Source organism: Zootoca vivipara, chromosome 10, assembly GCF_965207765.1.
Source record: "Zootoca vivipara chromosome 10, rZooViv2.hap1.1, whole genome shotgun sequence".
NCBI classification, from domain to species: domain Eukaryota; kingdom Metazoa; phylum Chordata; class Lepidosauria; order Squamata; family Lacertidae; genus Zootoca; species Zootoca vivipara.
In genome coordinates, this window is record NC_142593.1 from 53,160,173 (window position 1) to 53,181,350 (window position 21,178).

The 21,178-nt window shown below is 44.2% G+C and overlaps 1 protein-coding gene across 1 annotated transcript in view; it reads left to right on the top strand.

Annotated features, from left to right (window-relative positions):
- The window catches only part of SMAD7 (SMAD family member 7), a 46,373-nt gene extending 25,747 nt beyond the window's left edge, over window positions 1-20,626 (top strand). The window contains exon 4 of the mRNA XM_035100483.3: window positions 18,094-20,626. Within this exon, the coding sequence (XP_034956374.3) occupies window positions 18,094-18,632 (539 nt within the window). The 3' untranslated portion in view covers window positions 18,633-20,626. The remainder of the gene's footprint in view (window positions 1-18,093) is intronic.
- The last annotated feature ends 552 nt before the right edge of the window (window positions 20,627-21,178 follow it).

Genomic DNA, 21,178 nt, shown 5'->3' on the forward strand with positions numbered 1-21,178 from the left:
ATATAAACATTTTTCCAGGCGCTAAAACCCGTTTGAGGCAGACTTATTTCAGAATAAAAACCCTGGTAAATTAACTAAACAATAGGTCCCTCAACAGTAAGCTTGGCCTGTGCCTTGTTCATGAAAATTAGTTGAATTTTTCTTGCAATCACTGTGTGAAGATTAGCTCAGACCATTTGGCTGGTGGATGTGATTCCTGTGCAGCCTTCATTGCAAAGACAAGTTATCCATTTCTGGATGGATCAGATTGGCAGAAGCCCATAAGCAAACTGAGGAAGAAGGGGTGGAGTCACTGGGATGATGGGTTTTTGACCTTAAATCCTCACTATCCTGAGTTTGATGCTGTTGCCCTGCACTATCCTGAGTTTGATGCTGTTGCCCTGTTGGTCCATTCATTAGGTTTGCCCTGGACAGTCCATGCCTGAGTCTTGTCATTCTTTCTCCTTTCATTCTTTGCAATCCTTTTCAGAGCTAGCATCACAGGCAGAAGAGCTTGCTTTCCCTGTACATTGGTCCCAACCGACGGCAAATGTTGTTGCCTCTATAGGCAGCAGATTGAGACAGTGATAGAAGTAGACTTGTCATGATTACAAATTGCTGGGCGTGAGCCTGGCGTTTGCATCTAATTTGACTAGCCTCCCAATTTCACATGCATCAGGGAGAGAGGAAGCTTGCTTGGCCAGGGTGATAGAACTCCCTTTATTGAACTAAGCACAAAGCAGAAGTCTGGCTAGCTCCTTTGCTGCCTAAGTAACCTCATCCTTCTTGCCTTCCCTTGCTTTTCCCCCCTTTCCTTTTTGGCTTCAGTTTGTTTTCATAACAACGAGAGCCTGGGGTTGTAGTTGTCAGTGTGTAAAGGCTTGCTGATCCTTCAGCGAGTGTGACTTGTCAAAACACAACAAGACGCCACAGCAAAATGATGTAGGCAGTTTGAGCAGACGGAGGTGGATTGTCTTGTTTCTTCTGCCCTTTTTACTTCTCCTCCACCCCTCCCACTGGCATAATTTTGAAACATCATTCTTCAATTAAAAATGCACACATTGTCAACGCTCCCCTTGTTGTGTGTGTGTCTGCAGTTTCCCCACATGTAGTTTTACTCAATCAAGGCTCATACACAAAGCAGCACATTTGGTGTGGAAGTCTTGTCTCTGTAGATGATAGATTATTCAGGTATGTCCTTGGGAGCCTTTATGTCTCTGTGGTTGGCTGATGAATGATGGGCCCCTGGAAAATGAATGTTGAGCTCCCTTTATTGCTAAAATCTACGTGGGAGGGAGAAGCGCTTTGGTGTTGGAAATGGCTGTTCAAAGCATGCGTGAACATTGGCCCAGGCCTTGAAAATCCCACTTGCTTCTCATGAGTAGTAGTCAGTTGCTAGTGCAGCTCCTCCTGTGCAAATTAGCAGAAAGGAAGAGTCCAACTTTAAGATTAATGTTGTGCCTTTAAAGAATTGGATTTGCCAGGAACATAGCAGGGGCACAACCACTGCTGCTGCTGTTGTTTAGTCATTTAGTTGTGTCCGACTCTTCATGACCCCATGGACCAGAGCACGCCAGGCACTCCTGTCTTGCACTGCCTCCCACAGTTTGGTCAAACTCATGTTGGTAGCTTCAAGAACACTGTCCAACCATCTCATTCTCTGTCGTCCCCTTCTCCTTGTGCCCTCCATCTTTCCCAACATCAGGGTCTTTTCCAGGGAGTCTTCTCTTCTTATGAGGTGGCCAAAGTATTGGAGCCTCAGCTTCACAATCTGTCCTTCCAGTGAGCACTCAGGGCTGATTTCCTTCAGAATGGATAAGTTTGATCTTCTTGCAATCCATGGGACTCTCAAGAGTCTCCTCCAGCACCATAATTCAGAAGCATCAATTCTTCGGCGATCAGCCTTCTTTATGGTCCAGTTCTCACTTCCATACATCACTACTGTGAAAACTATACGGACCTTTGTCGGCAAGGTGATGTCTCTGCTTTTTAAGATGCTGTGTAGGTTTGTCCTCGCTTTATTCACTACCAAAAAACACGAATGAGGTCTGCTTTCAATGTGGTGGCATGCATGCTATTGCTTATGTAGCCAGAGTAACACCTTGCTCTCTGCATAAAGGATGGATGGGAGAAAAAGCTTCCGCAGACCCAAGGGAACTTTTGCCTATTCTGACACTACATAACTTTTTTTCACACACACACCCCCCCCCCCCTGTCCATTGGTGGTGCTTCTTGCCTTTGACAAGAGATGCAAAAGAACTAAACCCAGCTCTGCTTTGGTTTTGGATTTTACTAAGTGCTGAGTTTTTTTAAAAAAAATACGGAACTGAAGGGGAAATACATGTATGTTTTCTTGTACTGTTTTAGATCTTGTGGCCTGTAATAGGATTGCCTTGCCTTTTGTGTGGGTCCTCATTTCAGGGTTATCCGATCTCCCTGGTGTTTCCTTTTTGTTTCAATGGAGGCTTCCCCTTCTTTCTGTTAAATCAACGGTGGCTGATCGATACTTTGAACCCCGTAGCTTCATTGTTCTCTGTAGGTTCTTTCTTAGCTGAAGGCCCACCAGTGTCGACCTAACAGCCATGACTCCTTATGCGTAGATCACAGTTCCTTTAGGCAGTGGTGTTGGTTTTCTGGAAAAAAATTGAATTGGAAAAATTGCCTATGCAATTTAAGAGTAATGAAAATGTTCAGTTTAAATGGGGGGGGGAGAGAATGATGCTTTAGAGAGCGATATGATTTAGCATATAAGCTTTCTTTGCTTATATTCAGTAAACAATTGAACTACAAAGCTTGCCGAACATTACATATTTGCAGTTTGCATCCTTTCACTGCTTCTAATAGACTTATGAATTGGAATATTCTCCATTTTGGAAAGGTTTCCCACTCCACATGGCTGCCTGCGGATGGGAGAGCGATAAGTATTTTATGGGTTCTAGTAGCTGAGTCAGGGGATTTCATTCAGCTTCAGTAAAGAGGCAGAGTATACCTGTAAACAAGATGTGAATGTGTGTAATGTATATGCATATGAGAAATATATCTGATAAGCAGCCTTGGGATTTAGCAATTTTCTTCGTTACTAGATGTTATTTACAGTGCCATGTTGCTGCCTAGAGAAAGTCTAAATCAAGTTTTATCTTTTCAAAGTGAGTGTGATGCCAACTTTCACTGGACGCTCTTGTCTGGATAGCTTAACACCCTCCCTTCGAAAGACACACCGTGACTTATGCATTCATAGTTGGACAGAAGTTCATTAACTTCTGAAGCAACTCTTTATTTATGCCTGATTAACCAAAGCTGAGAATGTCTAAAGAGCTTTCACTTTGTTGCTTCTATAGTTCGCCCCAGGCCGTATCACTTGTAATGAGAGCATGGGCGGACTTAATTCATAGATACCAGGAGTTCCAGAGCATTATTACCACACTGAGGGTTAGGGCTGAATATGAAGGATAGTTGTGATGAACTAATACTTACTCAGGTGAGTAAGAAAAAAGATCGCTGGTTTCCAAACCGTGTTGCAGAGAATCCCGGGGTTTCTTGGAAACATATTAAAGGTTCTTCTCCAATTGGACGATTAAGTGGTAACAGACAAGCTTTTTGCAAAAACACATTTTTTTATTTATTTCTGTAAGTAATTCATTGTTTTGACCATAGGTCACAGCACACAGCATCATCAGCAGATTAAAAAAGGGGTATGTCGACAAATGATACATAACTAGTCCATATAACTCCAATAAAACAAACCATCATTCAAAGATTGCACAATAAAATTCCCATTGATCCTTACGACAAACTGCTGTATGAGTGTCTAGATAAGACTGATGTAGCTTGGCAGCCACAAGAAATAAATAGAGCCACTTGCCCCCACCCCCTTTTATGAACCTGTTGCTATTGGCGTGCTAAAACTCGAGCTTTGTTTTGCTGATTTGGCCAGTGGTCTAGTTCGAATTGTACATAACATTTATGAATTTAACATACAATCTTAGAACAACAACAAAAGCAAACTACAAAATCCATATGAAAAGCTTGTGGTATAACCAGAAATATGTATCTTTCTAGAATCCTTTGGCTGTGTGGGGTTCCATGGCAGAAAAGATTGTGCAGAAAGGGATTCCTGAAGGTAGAATATCTGAAAACTGGGGATAAAATATTGCAATCATGTCCTACTTGTGAGCATCTGTGATACCTGACTGGTAACTGTCAAAAGACAGAATGGTGAGATAAATGAACCATTAGTCTGAGTCAGCATGGATATTCTTAAAAGTTGGTCCCTTCATTAGGTTTGCATCCATAACCAAACATACGGCAGAGTTGGAAAATTGCTTTGGTCTTATGTGCTTTGGAAATTGTCACATTCTGTTGTCGATTTCAATTAGAAAAAGGGTTGTTGTGTTGTGCTGGTTTGTTTGATGGGCTTGTTTGATGCTTCAGCACCACCTTCGAAATCACAAATCAACTAAGGGCTGATTTGCAGTGATCATAGATTAGATTACAGGTTACTGTGAGCACTGAGATTGTTCCTTCATCACTCCCTCCCCCAGCTCAAGCAGAAGTGGCAAACCATGATCTCAGGCTTAACATTACATCCAAACCAGGGTTGTGGTTTGCTTCAGTCCAAGCAGATCGCAGTTGGTAAGCCAAGAACAGACCTTGGCTCTACATCATGGTTTGTTTGGAGCGAAACAAACCATGACCCTGGGTTCAGGTGTAACACTAAACCAGGAGTTGTGGTTTTTTGCTCCTGCTGGTGCTGAGAGAATAGTGAAGTGGGGGCCATCTGGGCACTCACGGTTAACCATGGTGCACAAATGCAGTCAGGTACATTTGCCACCGGGAGTAGACACTGTTGTCCGAAAAGCCAAATGGTGCGAAGGGGAGGTATAAGTTTCTATACTTGTAGACATACATCGGGCGTTCTCACTGACTCTCTGCAGATTCTCCCATATAGGGAGTTGATGCACTTGCCTTCCTAAAGCGTGAATGGTCTGTTAGTGATGTTAGTTTTGGGAAAGTAACTTAGATCTATGTCCTCAGAGCTCAGGTGGTCATTTGCACTCATTTGGAAACCAGGCTGAGGCTTTTAGCCTTTTTGCAGAGCAGCGCATGATTAAATCAAAAAGCACAGAGGTCCCACAGTTGTTCATGTTTCTTTACACCCTAATGGGGTAAACGTTCCCTCACTTTGAAGCATTAGTGGACTTCATTATACAGAGCCTTTTTCACCTGCTGTTAGTTTGGTGCCTGGTGAGCATGCCTGTGAAAGATTGCGCATTGGAATTCCTAACCAGCTCCGGATGTTTATGCTGCAAGTATACTTGTCTATTCAGAAGTAAGCCCTATAAAAAATAAGTCCCATACTGCTTGTTATTTTTAATAGATAGAGTGGTCAGGCCATTGGCAAAATGGTGGTTAATAAGACTCACATGGCCAGGGTTGTTGTCAGGATCACAAGTAGTTAACACATGTGAAGTGTTTTGACCATTTCAAAGAGAGATACTATTGTTAAGTATTATTGTTAGATGGAAAGCAGCTTTGAGTAAACCCTCTGATCTGTGTGGAACCACATTGGTGGTTGATACAAAGAGCAGAGGTGGCAGAATTGATGTCGAGGTAACTAGCTAGATGCTCCAAGAAAGCTCACAGGCAGACTGTGGTTCTGTTTTAGGCTCTTGTATTTTGACCTGAGCTCCTGGTATTTTGAAGCATGCCATCTCTGAACATAAGAGGATGCATTTCTGAAAACCATGATCAGAACCAATCAATAGGCCTATCTTCGGTGTCACTGTTTTACAAAGCATTTTATGCTAGATTCAGTCTCAATATCCTGTGGCAATGAATTCCATTGGCTAATTATCCATTGTGCGAAGAATTGTTTGGTCATAAAGCACGTGCCCGTTGGCTTCACTGGAAAACCTCTGAGTCCATGTACTTTTCCCAACCTGTTCCATCCCCACCACAATTCCACTGCCAAGTGTCTCCTCCAGGTTGCCATATTTTCTCTCTCACTTAAACCAAAAGTCCCTGGCATCCCTTTTATGTACCTCCTCCAGCTACTGTATTCTGTCTGCCATTGTGCCTGCATTTAGTGTGTGTATATATTTGATTGATTTCGAAAATATCAATTATATATTGTATGGAAAGTCCAGATAGCTTGTTCGCTGATGGGAAATGGAGGATAAGAAATGTCCCTATTTACACAGGTTTGATGCTGGCTATCCTATGCTTGCGAGCACCTTTCTGTAGCAATGAAGCCGGTAAGAATAGAATAGAATAGACTAGACTAGACTAGAATAGAATAGAATAGAATAGAATAGAATAGAATAGAATAGAATAATTTATTGGCCAAGTATCAACCATACTTGGAATTTTGCTTCGACTTCATTGCAATGTAAAGAAAAGAAAAAAAAGTACCTCATACAACCACTATTCCTTATAAAGGCCTTAGTGGCAACTTGACCTGAATACAGTACAGATACTGCAGTCTAGACAGAACCGGACTTTGTCACGGGAGCTCAGGCTGCTGGGGGTTTAACCCACTTTGTAGTGACAGCAGTTTCTGATCGTTTTCTCTCTCTCTCTCTCTTCTCTCTCTCTCTCTCTCTCTCTCCCCCTCACTCCCTCCCTCTCTCCTAGTCTAGCCTGGTGTGGCAAACTAGGTCAGGGGATGAACAGCCTGCACGATGCTTCAGCAGCAACAGTTCAAGCAAGTGCACAAGAAGCTAGAGACTTTGTGCTGGAGCAGTTTCCTGCCCCTCTGCTAGTTCACATAGTGAATCGCTGCTACACACCACGCAAACACCCTCTTAACTTTTAAAATCGAAGGGTTTTTTTTTTTAAAAAAAGTAATTCCCCCCCTCTCTCTCCTGCAGCCTGCTTCCCAGGAATGTTGGCAAGATTGATTAGCTTCACCAATGTAATGTACTGTCTTAATTGTTAAGTGTTATTAATCTGCCAAGAGAGGTAGGAGACAGAGGAGGTGGGTGGTGGGTGGCCGGGCGAAGGGAGAGGGTTTTATTTTTATTTTTTTGCAGGGTGTGTGTCCAGATAAGCAGCATGCGGAGCTAGTCTAAATAGCCTTCTCTGTTGCTTTTGGCTATTAGCTTTCATTCTTGACTTTGGGGGTCACTCGGGTTTCTATCTGGAGAGTTGGGGGCAGGGAGAGAGAGAGAGAGAGAGAGAGAGAGAGGCAGGACTGGGCAATGGTTTTGTAGAGTTGGCTCTGTGTGTGTGAGAGAGAGAGAGAGAGCGAGAAAGAGAGAGAGGGAGGGAGAGAGAGCTTTTGTTGCCTGCGCTTAGGCACAGAAGTGATTAGATTATGAAGGCAGACAGAAGTAATGATTAACTTTTTCAGTCTGCATGCTGTCTCCAGTCTGGCGCTCTGTGTTGTTTTTCCCCCTAAGTAGGCCCTGGCCCTGAGTCGACAGGGTATTAGGTTGTAAAGAAAGGCAGAAGGGAATGAAAGCCAGGGGGAGGGAGGGAGGGGAAGAAGCGAAAAGGGGGAAGGAAGGCTGGCGCTTTTCTTCCATCAGATCCGGGAATGGAATTTATTGGCTGGAATGCAGTAAACGTTCAACATGCCAAACCTCCTCCCCCCGCCCCCATCTAAACAGTTTTCATAATTGTTATTGGGGGGGGGGGAGGATCTGGGCTGGATGAGAACGGAGGGAGCATGAAAAGAACTTTTTGTTTCCAAACTCTCTCTCTCATTCATATATATATATATATATGAGCTGCTTATGTTTGTGCGTAAGGAACATTTTCTTTCACTCTCTAGGAAAATAACTTGCTTTAGCCCTAGTGGGTTTTGGCTAAAAAGGATGCCTTAAGTTTCGCTTTTTGCAGGCTGAGAACATTTGATCCGTGTGTTGCCGCTGAGAAGGGTTTCCTTTCTTCTGCTTTCTTTCTTTCTTTCTTTCTTTCTTTCTTTCTTTCTTTCTTTCTTTCTTTCTTTCTTTCTTTCTTTCTTTCTTTCTTTCTCCCTCTCTCCCATTAGTACATTTGAAGAAAGCATAGTGTATTTGCGTGGAATGTAACGAGGCATTAAGCAGAGGACAAAAAAAAATACCCCAGAGGACAGAATCACACTTCAAAATGACCTTAACAGATTAGACTACTGGGCCAAAGCAAACAAGATGAATTTTAACAAGGAGAAATGTAAAGTACTACACTTGGGCAAAAAAAAATGAAAGGCACAAATACAGGATGGGAGACACCTGGCTTGAGAGCAGTACATGTGAAAAGGATCTAGGAGTCTTGGTAGACCACAAACTTGACATGAGTCAACAGTGTGATGCAGCAGCTTAAAAAGCCAATGCAATTCTGGGCTGCATCAATAGGAGTATAGCATCTAGAACAAGGGAAGTAATAGTACCACTGTATTCTGCTCTGGTCAGACCTCACCTGGAGTACTGTGTCCAGTTCTGGGCACCACAGTTCAAGAAGGATACTGACAAGCTGGAACGTGTCCAGAAGAGGGCAACCAAAATGGTCAAAGGCTTGGAAACAATGCCTTATGAGGAACAACTTAGGGAGCTGGGTATGTTTAGCCTGGAGAAGAGAAGGTTAAGGGGTGATATGATAGCTATGTTGAAATATATAAAAGGATGTCATATAGAGGAGGGAGAAAGGCTGTTTTCTGCTGCTCCAGAGAAGCGGACACGGAGCAATGGATTCAAACTACAAGAAAGAAGATTCCACCAAACATTAGGAAGAACCTCCTGACAGCAAGAGCTGTTCGACAGTGGAATGTGCTGCCAAGAAGTGTAGTGGAGTCTCCTTCTTTGGAGGTCTTTAAGCGGAGGCTTGACAGCCATATGTCAAGAATGCTTTGATGGTGTTTCCTGCTTGGCAGGGGGTTGGACTGGATGGCCCTTGTGGTCTCTTCCAACTCTATGATTCTATGAAATCCTGGAGTGTTTAGTGTCAAATTGGTATACTGTTCAGTACTGGCTTATATTTAATGATACTGTTGTTGTTGTTGTTTAGGCATTTGCAAAGTTTCTTAGCATAGCTGTGCCGGAAAGGGGGGGGGGAGCAATGAAGCTTACAACCTATCACATGCAAAAAAGAAAGACCCACCCCAAATGGCCGGTCAGTTTCAGTGAAATCGATGTAGATATTCCAGGGTTTTTTGGTTCAGATGCCACATTGGTCACAAACGTAGAACCCAGAACCCAGTGATGGCCCAACTTGGCCCTCCAGATGTTTTGGGGCTACAACTCCCACCATCCCTAGCTAACAAGACCAGTGGTCGGGGATGATGGGAACTGTAGTCCCAAAACAGCTGGAGGGCCGAAGTTTGGGGATGCCTGCTCTACTTCACCTCCAGCGTGATGTAATTAGATCCATTTCCCTCCTGCCTATTACTATATTTCATAGAATTGCAGAGTTGGAAGAAACCAAAAGCATATCTTTTTGCCCAATGTTGGGCTCAAACCCGCCACGACCCAGAGATTAAGAATCTCCTACTGACTGAGCTATCCGGCAGACCTCATTTATAGTACTGTTAGTTATAGCTATAGGACATTTTGGGCTGGTACGATGACCGTGAATAAGTATGTTGTGCTTTTCCTGCCTCCCCACTCTCTGGGTCAGCCTAGCCTACCTCACAAGGTTGCTGTGAGGATAAACAAAACCCGTGCACTCTCCAAAATGCAGTCGAGATTTTTTTAATGATAATGACTCCCTTCTGGAGCCGGGGAGGGGAGGGGAAGGGGGGGAGGAAGAACCAGAGAGCTTTGGGGGATATTTAAGTCGAAGGAGAGAAGAGACACCGAGGAGGAAATAAGGTTTTTGAAATTAAAACTTCAAAAATAATTAGGCTGGGCTTCATACCAAACAACAGCAAAGAGGGCCATTTACTGTAAATATTATGAATGGATTTGGCTGGGTTTCTTGATCCCCGCCCTTCTAAGACTCCTTTTTATTCTGAGCTAAGTAGAAACTCTGCCTTCAGACACCACAGAACTCTATAATTTGCATGGCTGATGAGGCCTGTTGCCTGGGACAGAGGAGGCTGGAGTCAGCTGGCTTTAGTCTAACCACCAGAGACAGCCAGGCCAACCCTCCTTGGCGTGTGTGTGTGTGTGTGTGTTCCCTAACTATAAAGCATACTCATTCGAGGACTCAGTGGCTTCTGCCCGCTGGCTTTTAAAACAAAAAAACAATTAGGCTTTAAAAAGGAATCCCTCCCCCCCCTCCACTCCATCTTTCGTCTTCTTCCTCTTTGGATCGTTTCGTAGCAATCGTAATTGATTACTTGTCATAATTAGACAGCAGCAGCAGTGACTAATGAAGCATTTATGAATCAATGTATGTTTGCTTTCCAAGGACCCCTTTTTAAATGCTAGGAAATGTAGGTCTACAATCCCTCTCTAATGATATGACACACAAATTTTTGGGGGGGAAGGGGCGTGCGTTACGTTCTTGCACCCCATGTCACCATTCACACATTTGACAATATGGGTACCTTTAAGGTGCGGTGAGGCAAGTCAGGTCATTGGGGGCATCTAACTTGGTGTTTTCTACATTGCCTGCGCTTCCGCTGCGCTGCACATCGATGCTTCTAACACTGATGCAATGCCTAAATGCAACACACGCACACTCATTTTCATACACAAAGCTTAACTTTCATTATTCTTTAGCTGGGGAGGAGAGATTGGAGGAGAGCACCGCTTAGACATTATTTCTCAAAGCTGATTATTTTGGGTGGTGGGTGGGCTACTTGAGAATTGCTGGTGGTCTTGGAGGGACCCCCCCCCAAAAGCGGGTTGAATACGGTGTGGGAGAACACAAACTGTAATGTGAAACATTGCGTCATGTGAAGTAGGAGGTCGAGATCCATCAAGTTGAATGTAGTTCACAAGTTACAAGTGGCAACCCAGGGATAAGAGAGGATGGTAGTTTCAAGTACCTTGCATGACTTAGAAGTCCATATTTAGCCTGGTGGTTCATAAATCACACATTTTTGGAGTTATGTAGACCACTAACCTGCATGCACCATCCATTCAGGTGGTCAGGAGATCATGGGATTCTTGTGAGGATGAAATGGGGAGGTGGAGAATCATGTACACCACCTTGAGGACCTTGGAAAATAAGGGTGTGTGTGTATGAATGTGTAATAAAAGTCGTTAAACAGGTGTGTAGACATGTTCCCAAACTGCTCGCTACAGAGAAATTGTAGGGAGGGAGATTTCAGTGAAACAGGAGACACTTCTGAGCAAGAAAGGTTGTTTGATAGTGGAACTGGCCGTCTTGGGAGGTGATGGGATCTCCATCGCTGGAAATATCTAAGCAGAGAGTAGGCCATCTATTAGTGTTGCTGCAATTACATCCTGCTTTGTAGAGCCGGCATTGAGCAAGGGGGCTGGAATGGATGACCTTGGGGTTTCCCTTCCAACGCTAAAATGCTATGAATTAACAACTTGGAGCTTGCTCAAAGTAAGTAGAGCCTCACTCCCTCCAGAAGCCAAATTCTGACCCACATTTCCATTGTTATATATGAAATACCTTTATTCCGTTTGATGTGCATGCACACTTCTTCAGATACATGAAAGCTTATACCAAGAACAAACTTAGTTGGTCTCTAAGGTGCCGATGGACAATTTTTAAATATATTTTGACTGCGTCAGACCAACACGGCTACCTACCTGAATCTAAACAGTTTTAGTGTCTGTTGCTGGGATAGCTAGCCTTGTGGTTGCACATCCTGTGTTTTTTTAAAAAAACATTTTTGTGAATCTCCCTTGTACTAGTTACTGGAGGGGGGGTGCCTTTGGCCTTCTCTCGGTTGCAGAAGGAACACTTGGTTAAGGAAGTAAAAGTGGCTTGTAAGTTATTTTGATAAGTTCATTCCCTTTAAGCCAGCTTGGCTGGGTAGCGTTCCTGATAACGTAAGCCTTGTCCTTTTATTCTTAGTTTGCGTTATGTTATCTAGGTGAATTTGCAAAACTATATTTACTAAGAGATTCCTAGACGTTGCCTCTGTGGGCTAGGCATTGCTTCAGCTTTTTCTCACGTGACATCTCTTTTCACACTTTCCCTTGACTGCATTTGCTCAGCAACATCTTGCTTGATGTGCTGAGCCCAAAATCGGATCCAGAACTGTTCTGCGTACCTCTAACTATTTTTTAAATTAACTTGGGGTGGGGGGTCTCTGGAGGCATATTAGCATTTCAAAATCCATCTACAATTATATTAATAATTAACTGCAACCAGAAATCCCTTTGAATCTGTTCTTGGCGATTTAGTTGGGAATTCTTTACTACAGCGACAGGGGAGTAAATTCAGGGATGCAGTACAACCTCAGCCTTCTCCAGACTTAGTGTCTTCCAGATGCTTCGTACTACAACACCCATCAGCCCCAACCATTAGCCATGCTGGCTAGGACTGATGGGAGTTGTAGTCCAAAACACATCAGGATGGGGTGTCTGTACTGTCCTAGATACCTTTATTATCACAGAGTTTTATACTTTTATGGCTAGCTATAGATAGAATGGACCCACAGAAATTATATATGTTTTTACTCTGTTGGTAACTTCTAGAAAATTAAATTTGTTTTCAGTCTCTAATACTGTGAATGCTTATTCTTTAACCTCTTGCAGTGAGTGCAGAAGTAAGCCTGGGGCGCATATTGACAACTTTCCTAGGTTAGGGCACTTAATCGCAGTTTTGGGACTCTTAACCAGTCTTGATAATCTCAAGGCTGATGTGGATGTGCATTGTTTGAATACGCCACTGTGGAAGTGTGCAACTCCTGTTGTATGCACAAGAACAATTTACTGTCCAGGATTGGCTTCAAGAGGAAATGTTTCTTCCATTTTAAAAAGTGGCTATGCAGAGCACCGACTGGTGAGCACTTGTGACGTCACAGCTCCATCTCATCTGCAGAGCAGTTTCACAACTCTTTTTAATGGATGTTATTTTCTGTTTAAGTAAAATGCTGAAGCTTTAACTTAATAGACATTTTTAAAAATGTCTATTAAGTCATGCAGCCCACCTTAAGATTGTTGTGCATGCATGGGTTGCAAAGGTGGGGAAGAGGGTTTTTCACCCTTGATGCTGGCAATCTCAGAACTAATAAGACTCTGCTGCAGATTGAATGCAGCACGAACAGGCAAACAGTAGCTTGTCACCTGCCTCATTCATGAAAACGATAAGCAAATTACGCTAATTGCATGCAGCTGAAAATGCAAATGGGCTTTGATTCTCTTATCTCATGATATATTGCTAATCTGGCCTTTGGTTCTGAACGAATTGCCCAACCATGGCACTGAATAATGAGACCATCTGCACAGTTGGCTCCCCTGGGACAGCTGGAACTACTACTACTGCTGGCTGTTCCAGTGCGAAGTCCCATTTTACAGTGAACTGCAACTGGGGAAGTGAGAATTGCAGAGATAAAGGCGCATTGCATGATAATGAGAAGCCAGTGAGTCTTCCGGTCTGCAGCCCTGGTTGGTCTCACTTGGTCTGCATGCTGATGTGCACACAAGTAGCTGCAACCCACGATAACCTGACTGCTGGTAGGATTCCTTTGGTCTGTTGTGGATGCTTAGCACTCCCAGCAACAAACCAGCCTGAGAAACAACACAAAGGTAGGCAATGAGATGGCACACCACAATTTGATGTCTGTGCTTAATCCGCTTCACACTTTTGCAACGCCCGCCAGTTTCCTAACTGCAAAAAAAGAAAAAATGATTTCCTTTTGAAGCGGATTTGTTGCTCTTAGGGCACCCAGAGTATATCTTAATCCATTTCAGTTGCACAAACCTAAATTTATGCTGTGCGCTTGAATTCCTCCTGCAAAATAGCGACAGTCTTGGAGGCACACCTCATCTAAAATCCTGGAGTGTGCATGATCTTGAGCAGGGGTCGGCAAACTTTTTCAGCAGGGGGCCGGTCCACTGTCCCTCAGACCTTGTGGGGGGGCTGGACTATATTTTTTTGGGGGGAATGAACAAATTCCTATGCCCCACAAATAACCCAGAGATGCATTTTAAATAAAAGCACACATTCTACTCATGTAAAAACACCATTAAAAAAATTCCTTCCAGCAGCACCTTAGAGACCAACTAAGTTTGTCATTGGTATGAGCTTTCGTGTGCATGCACACTTCTTGGTATCTGAAGAAGTGTGCATGCACACAAAAGCTCATACCAATGACAAACTTAGTTGGTTTCGACTACGTCAGACCAACACTGCTACCTACCTGTAAGTAAAAACACCAGGCAGGCCCCACAAATAACCCAGAGATGCATTTTAAATAAAAGGACACATATGCTGGTTCCCGGGCCGTCCGTGGGCCAGATTAAGGAGGTGATTGGGCCGGATCCGGCCCCCGGGCCTTAGTTTGCCTACCCATGATCTCGAGAGTCTCCTTGCCACTTGAGATGGCAGTGCAAGTGGCCATTCACATTGGGGGGGAGTTTCCGCTTGGTCAAGGGTCATAATGCACCCATCCAGTAGCTGCACATCACCGTTTGTGTGTGTGCGCGCATGCATGTACGCCCGCCATCCATGTACGGTAGGAAATTTGGCGTTCAAGGAGGTCACTGTAACCTGCCTGTGTGGTGAGTTCTTAGCTGTAAGGGACATATACGTAAATGGAGAAGTCTCCCTGTCTGGGAGAGAGAGGAGCCTGCAATTTATCTAGGCTCAGCAATTAACATAATCTGAAAACTTCTCTTTAACTGACGTCTGTCTGAAAATTGCTGGGTGGACTGGCGGGGCCAAGGAGATGAAAGGGAAAGAATTCCGTCTGAGGGATTTTCTTTCATGAAATAGGGGAGCTACGGAAAGAAAGGTCCTTCTTCTATACAGATAGAGATGTTCACACACACAGACATTCCCTGCCTCTCTGCCTTTGGTTCTCGCTTTCCTTTTTCCTTCCATGAAAGCATTCTCAAACCCCCCCCCCTGCCTTTAACCTGGGAAATAGTTCTGTACCTTTTCTATTTTTTTATTTTTGTATAAAAAGAAATATACATCCCCTTTGTATTCTGCACCGATGACTACATTTGAAGTAGTTCTGGAGAGTTTAGGTTAAAGGTAACTTGATACGAGCGTTCTTTGCCTATCCCTCCAGCCCTTTTCAACCCCCTCCCCTTAACTCAGCTTCTCTCTCCCCCCCCCCCATTTTCGGTGCCAGGTTTCAGTGGGATAGTTTTATTGAAACAAAGAATTGTGAGGCACAGAAAGGGGACTGTTTGAGGCGGCCGGGTGTGGGGGGTGTGGGGGCAAAGAGCTGAAAGACAAAATCAAGGGCTACCTCAAAAATACGGGCAGCCCATCCCACAGGCCTGAGCAGTTTAAGGGAGAGGGTCTTCCTCCCCCTGGTCCCCAGGGATGGGTTGTAAATATTATCTTTATGATTCCCAAAACACTACCTCTCCTCTTTTTCTTTTTATAAATAGAGACTGCCTCGAGCTACCAAGGAAATATTTTCCTAGCCGACATTTAAATTGCACAACACTGTTCCCTCCCTCTAAATGTGGTGGGGTTTTTTTAAAAAAAAATATTGCAAACTGAAATACAATGTACTGCTCTCGGATCAGGGGAGGGTTGGCTTTAAGGAGTTGGAAGTGGGTGCAGAAAACGGAGCTGCAGAACGATGTGCTTTTGGCTCGGTTGATAGGTTTCCTCGATGGCGTAGCTGCCAGCTTGAAAACCGCTCCCCCGACATCGCCAGCTCATTGTAGGAAAACTTGGTCTCGCAGGGATCCTTCCCGGGAAATAGTCGAGAGGAACATAGGAAGCTGCTGCATTCCGAGTCTGACCATTGGTCCATTCTAGCACAATATTGTCTACTCGGACCGGCAGCAGCGTTTCAGGCTAGGGGCGTTCCCAGCCCTCCCTGGAGATGCCAGGGATTGACCCTGGCACCTTCTGCATGCCAAGCAAGTGCTCTACGTAGAGCTAGAGCTCTTTCCTGCCTCTCATGGTTTGGTTTGCCTCCATGGTTTGGTTTTCTTGGCAGTGTGGGAGCCACAGCTGAAGAGAAGCGTCAACTCTGCTGATCTCGCCACCCTTATTTTATTTTTTAATGTTGCTGGCCTCCAAGGTGAAAACAGCAAAGCACCATAGATCCTAAATATTTGATTAGGGCATAAATTCTGTTTTACAGTATTGACGGCTTGCTTCTACATTGCGGCTATGGGGCCACAGGCTTATATGCGCACGGCACTGTAAGCATTGGTGATGGTAGACTTGAGTTTGCACCTAGGGAGGCTGCACAACTGGGTTATCTCCCTGATCTGACGACCTGCTTCACTGCATGCATGGAGCTGGGACACCTGATCCAATTTAGCGTGCACCTTTTCTCGGTAGTCCATGTATCTCAGCAACCTGTGGATTTGCCACACCTTTCTCTGAACGGAAGCTGGCAGCCCGTTGGCGCAGATACTCTTGCATTTTCGCCAAGGCTCACCTGTACGGGGCTTGTGAGTTCAGTGTGCGTAGGATTGATCAGGGAAAATAAGCAAGGTGCAAATGCCACACTAAACTGTGGTAGAGGGTGATTTTGGGGGGAAGTGTTCACACGCTCCTGACTGCTGTTTTAACACCCAGGGATGTTATGGCAGGTTCGTGAAGACTCTGGTGGAAATATTCTTGAGTTGTGAGACACCCCCCCCCCGGGACTGCTCTCCCCACCCCCGTTCCCTATTTTCTGTCCCTTTTTAGTAAAAAGGAAACTTTGCATAGGGTTAATAGTTCCCAGGCCTTCATATGTCTGTAAATAGCATTATGGAATTTCTGGGTAATCAGAACTGAGTTGATGCACTCTGCAAGTTGCCTAGCACTTTGAAAGAGGGATTTGGAGTCAACGCTCCCCTCCAGCGCCATGGTGATAATTGCCTCCTTTACCCTGTTTAGCAAGAGAGGCAGAGTTGAGAAAGAGAGGGAAGCAGATTCCCCACCCCACCCCCTTCTCCCCCTCTCCACCCCACTGCATTTTTTGCTAACAAATGCAAGACTTCCGGTCTCCACCCCTGCTACCACAAACCACAGTCTAACTGCAATTCAATCAGATTTATAGCTCATCTGACGTCTGCATCCTTGAGCATTTATGACCAGCGATCTGCCTATAGGCTTAAATAAGGCCTGTAAATTATAGCAGATGATCTTGCCCTACCTCCCCAGTCTGGATGGAGCTATGGTTAACTCTCCTTTTATGTCTCCCTCCCTCCCGACGAGAGGAAAATTTATTATATGAAACAAAGCTAGGGATTGGCTTTTAAGAACAGGATGATGTACGCCAGCGGGTTAGTCTCTGCGATCCCTCGCTGTCAGCCCTGCTTACCCACACTTGACATCACGAAAGATGTCTGCGGCTGATTAGCAGGTCTTTGGTATTAAGTTATCTGCCATTGATTTGCCGGTGGCTTAAACTGAATGACTGTGTTAAGGACCTGAAGGCTGCAGCCAGGTTGTGGGGTGGGGGTGGGGGTGGGGAATAAATCAGTTATGGGATATGCAAGTGGCACATTGTGCTGTAGTTTTGTGTCTTCAGCCAGTTCCTTTACCACAACATGATTTTTTTGGCCCAATTCTTGAATAATCTAGGCTCTTACTTGTGTGTATTTTTGGGTTCTCTTAGAGCCCCCCTTTTTTAATGATGTGTAAGCCCAGTTCTCTAATGTTTAGCTGCAAATGCAAACTTCTTTGCATTTGGGTTAATTGATTCCATAATAAGACGGTTGCAGAAGAAACAAGGGAAATGTTTGGTCTCTGTTGGATTCATGCAAATGAATGTGTGTATTCTGTTTGTAGCTAAAAACATAAATTATCTGGCACACTTAGTGGAAAGAAGGAGAGTTGGTGGGCCTGAGAAGACAAATGAAGGGGCTTCGTAGATCTGTTGTGACAATTGTTGTGACTATTTGGCTGAGTTGGCAGAACACATGTTTTGAATGCAGATGGTTCCATTGTTAGCCCAAGACTTTGTAGCACAGGTACCAGTCAATACTGAGCTAGAGTTCATAAGAGAGCTTTATATGTTCATTAAATGACAGGGGGCATGTATAGTTGTTCATATTCTGTGTTGTTGTTGTTGTTGTTGATGTTGTTGTTTTGTTGTGAGGCTAAACTTTGGTCTCCCATCTTCTCTTCCTCCAGATTCCCACGTTCTGCAAGAGCCGGGGGATCCGTCACACTGGTGCGTGGTTGCATACTGGGAAGAAAAAACGCGCGTGGGCCGGCTGTATTCTGTCCAAGAACCGTCCCTGGATATCTTCTATGATCTACCTCAGGGGAATGGCTTCTGCCTTGGACAGCTCAACTCGGACAATAAAAGCCAGCTGGTGCAGAAAGTCCGCAGCAAGATCGGCTATGGCATCCAGCTGACCAAGGAGGTCGACGGGGTATGGGTTTATAACCGCAGCAGTTACCCCATTTTCATCAAGTCGGCCACACTGGACAATCCCGACTCCAGGACGTTGCTAGTGCACAAGGTGTTCCCAGGCTTTTCCATCAAAGCGTTTGACTACGAGAAAGCCTACAGCTTGCAGAGGCCCAATGACCACGAATTCATGCAGCAGCCGTGGACTGGCTTCACCGTTCAAATCAGCTTTGTGAAAGGCTGGGGCCAGTGTTATACGAGACAGTTCATCAGCAGTTGCCCTTGCTGGTTGGAGGTTATATTCAATAACCGATGATGACTCGAGAGACTTAGGCCGGACTCAACAATGACCTTTTATAACTACTTTGCTGCTAAATATCTCCTCCCGAGTGCTTGCTTTTTCATGCAAACTTTTTTTGTTCGTTTGTTTTCTGTTTTGAGAAATAGCTTATGGAAAGATTTCTCTCTGTGTGTTTCTTTCCTCTCCCCCCCCCCCCCCCCGGTTTTGGTATTTTGATAAGTTTCTTTTCTTTTTAAAAGTGTGAATGACCAATAACTCAGAAGGGGGGGCAGGAAGGCACCTGGGAAAGGGGTGGGGTGGAGTGGAGAAGAGTTTCACTTGAACGTACTTCATTTGTGGGTTGTTTTGTACCCTTTAAGTTATTATTACCCGAACGTGGTGGGAGGAAATGGATGAGCTTGGTTTATGCATAACTGCCTCTCGAATTCAAACAGTGGTACAAGTTCCCGCCCCCCCCTCCTCACACCCTCTTGGTGAACACACATCAATTTGGAGACCTGCATTTGCTTCCAGAGTTCTTGCACACGTGGCTTTTACCCTGCTCATTTCAGTCGAGGGATCAGATCTACACACACGCACAACAAAGGGATACAATGAATGGAAATGCCATTGCAGGCTGGAGAGCTCCAAACGCACATTGGAGTTACCATGCTTGTAGGAAGGAAAGAAGGATAATCTCTTTGGGAGCAGATGATCTAGCACCAGTTTGCCTTGCACTCGGTGCTAAACCGTTTGCAGGGGTCTGCCGCTGTGCAATGCCTTCGTGCCGATCTCGACGCAACATGCATTTCATTTCACTGCAGCTTCTGCCCCTTCGTTGTTACCTGGGAGCCAGTGTGGTTAAGAGCGGTGGACTCGTAATCTGGTGAACCGGGTTCGCTTCCCTGCTCCTCCACATGCAGCTGCTGGGTGACCTTGGGCTAGTCGCACTTCTCTGAAGTCTCTCAGCCTCACTCACCTCACAGAGTGTTTGTTGTGGGGGAGGAAGGGAAAAGGAGATTGTTAGCCGCTTTGAGACTCCTTCGGGTAGTGATAAAGCGGGATATCAAATCCAAACTCTTCTACAAATCCGCTGCTGTTACAAACACACCAACTCCTTTGCTGGTATGAAGGAAGCTGACCCTCAGCAGCAACGGAAACCCATTAGGGACCCTGGTGCAGAGCGAATGTCCGCAGCACGCGTAAAGGCAAGCAAGTCAGATTAGGGAGCAAATGCAGCCGAGTAAATCTTTGGCCAACAATCTTACAACCTTTTCTTCTCTCTCTCCCCCCTTCCTGCCCTCTCCACTGCGGCCATCTGCTGCTTTAACACTTCATGTCTGTGTCATTTGGGGGTGGGGGCGAGAAGCATGGGCTTGGAAGGGCATGCCCATTTTCCCATTGCGCTTAGTGATCGTTTGTGATGCCAGGAAAACAATTAAGGTGCATGGCCTGTGCTTTTCAAATTGATCTGCGATGCAGACTTGTTGAGACCTTTTTCTTTTTTAAAATAATAATAAAAAAGACGAAAGGGAATTTCAGTATTTATCCCCTTGTAACCTGCCCTGATCAGGTTTGCAATAGTACTGTTCGCATCCAGAAATTGCAGTCATTCATTTATTTCTTCTTGAATTCATACACTAAGTATGATAATTTTACACTGTTCTTAGCTCAATGAGCATGTTTAGACCTTAACATAAGCTATTTTTCTAAATATAAAAGGTTTAAGTGAACAAGAGAAGCATTCTCATTGGAATTTTAGCATTGAAGTGCTTTGGAAAACAAAAACAAAACAACAAAAAAGAGACTCCTTTAAAAAAAAGAAACCCTGAGATTTATTAAAGAAAAAAATGTATTTTATGTTATATATAAATATATTATTACTTGTAAATATAAAGACGTTTTATAAGCATCATTATTTATGTATTGTGCAATGTGTATAAACAAGAAATAAGAAAAGATGCACTTTGCTTTAATATAAATGCAAATAACAAAATGCCAAATTAAAAAAAAAAGAGATAAGATCACAAGATTGTGGTGTTTTTCTTCCTTCCTCTGGATGTTGTCATCCGGCTGAATGCTTTTCTAAATGAGTAATTTATTTATTTTTTAAGTACACTTGATGTGATAACCGTGCACAGCTTGGTTTTTTCAGAGTGAGTTGGGTGTCAGGGAAATAGTGGCATTCAGAATTGCAGGCGTCTGTGCTTCACAGAAACTGGTCACTCGGGCAATACTGCAAGTGTAACCTTAACAAAGGGAGAAGTCAGAATCGGGACCTTCAAGATGGGTGAACTTTGAAGCATCTTTGTGATGCAGGGGTGAGGATAACACAATGTGCCAGATGTTAGATGGTAAGATAAGGCTGGTTTTTAATAAGATTATTTTAAGCCTATAGGGAGGGAAGAAAGAATTCCCAGCTCACATTAACAAGAATATCCGAATTTATACCTATCTATCATATGTCCAAGCAGATACCAAAACAAGATTGACTGATTTTATGCCCCGGTGTAGAAAAAGGGCAGTTAAGATCTTCAGAACATTGAAGTATAAGTTTCTCTGCAACCGGAGAGACTCTTGCT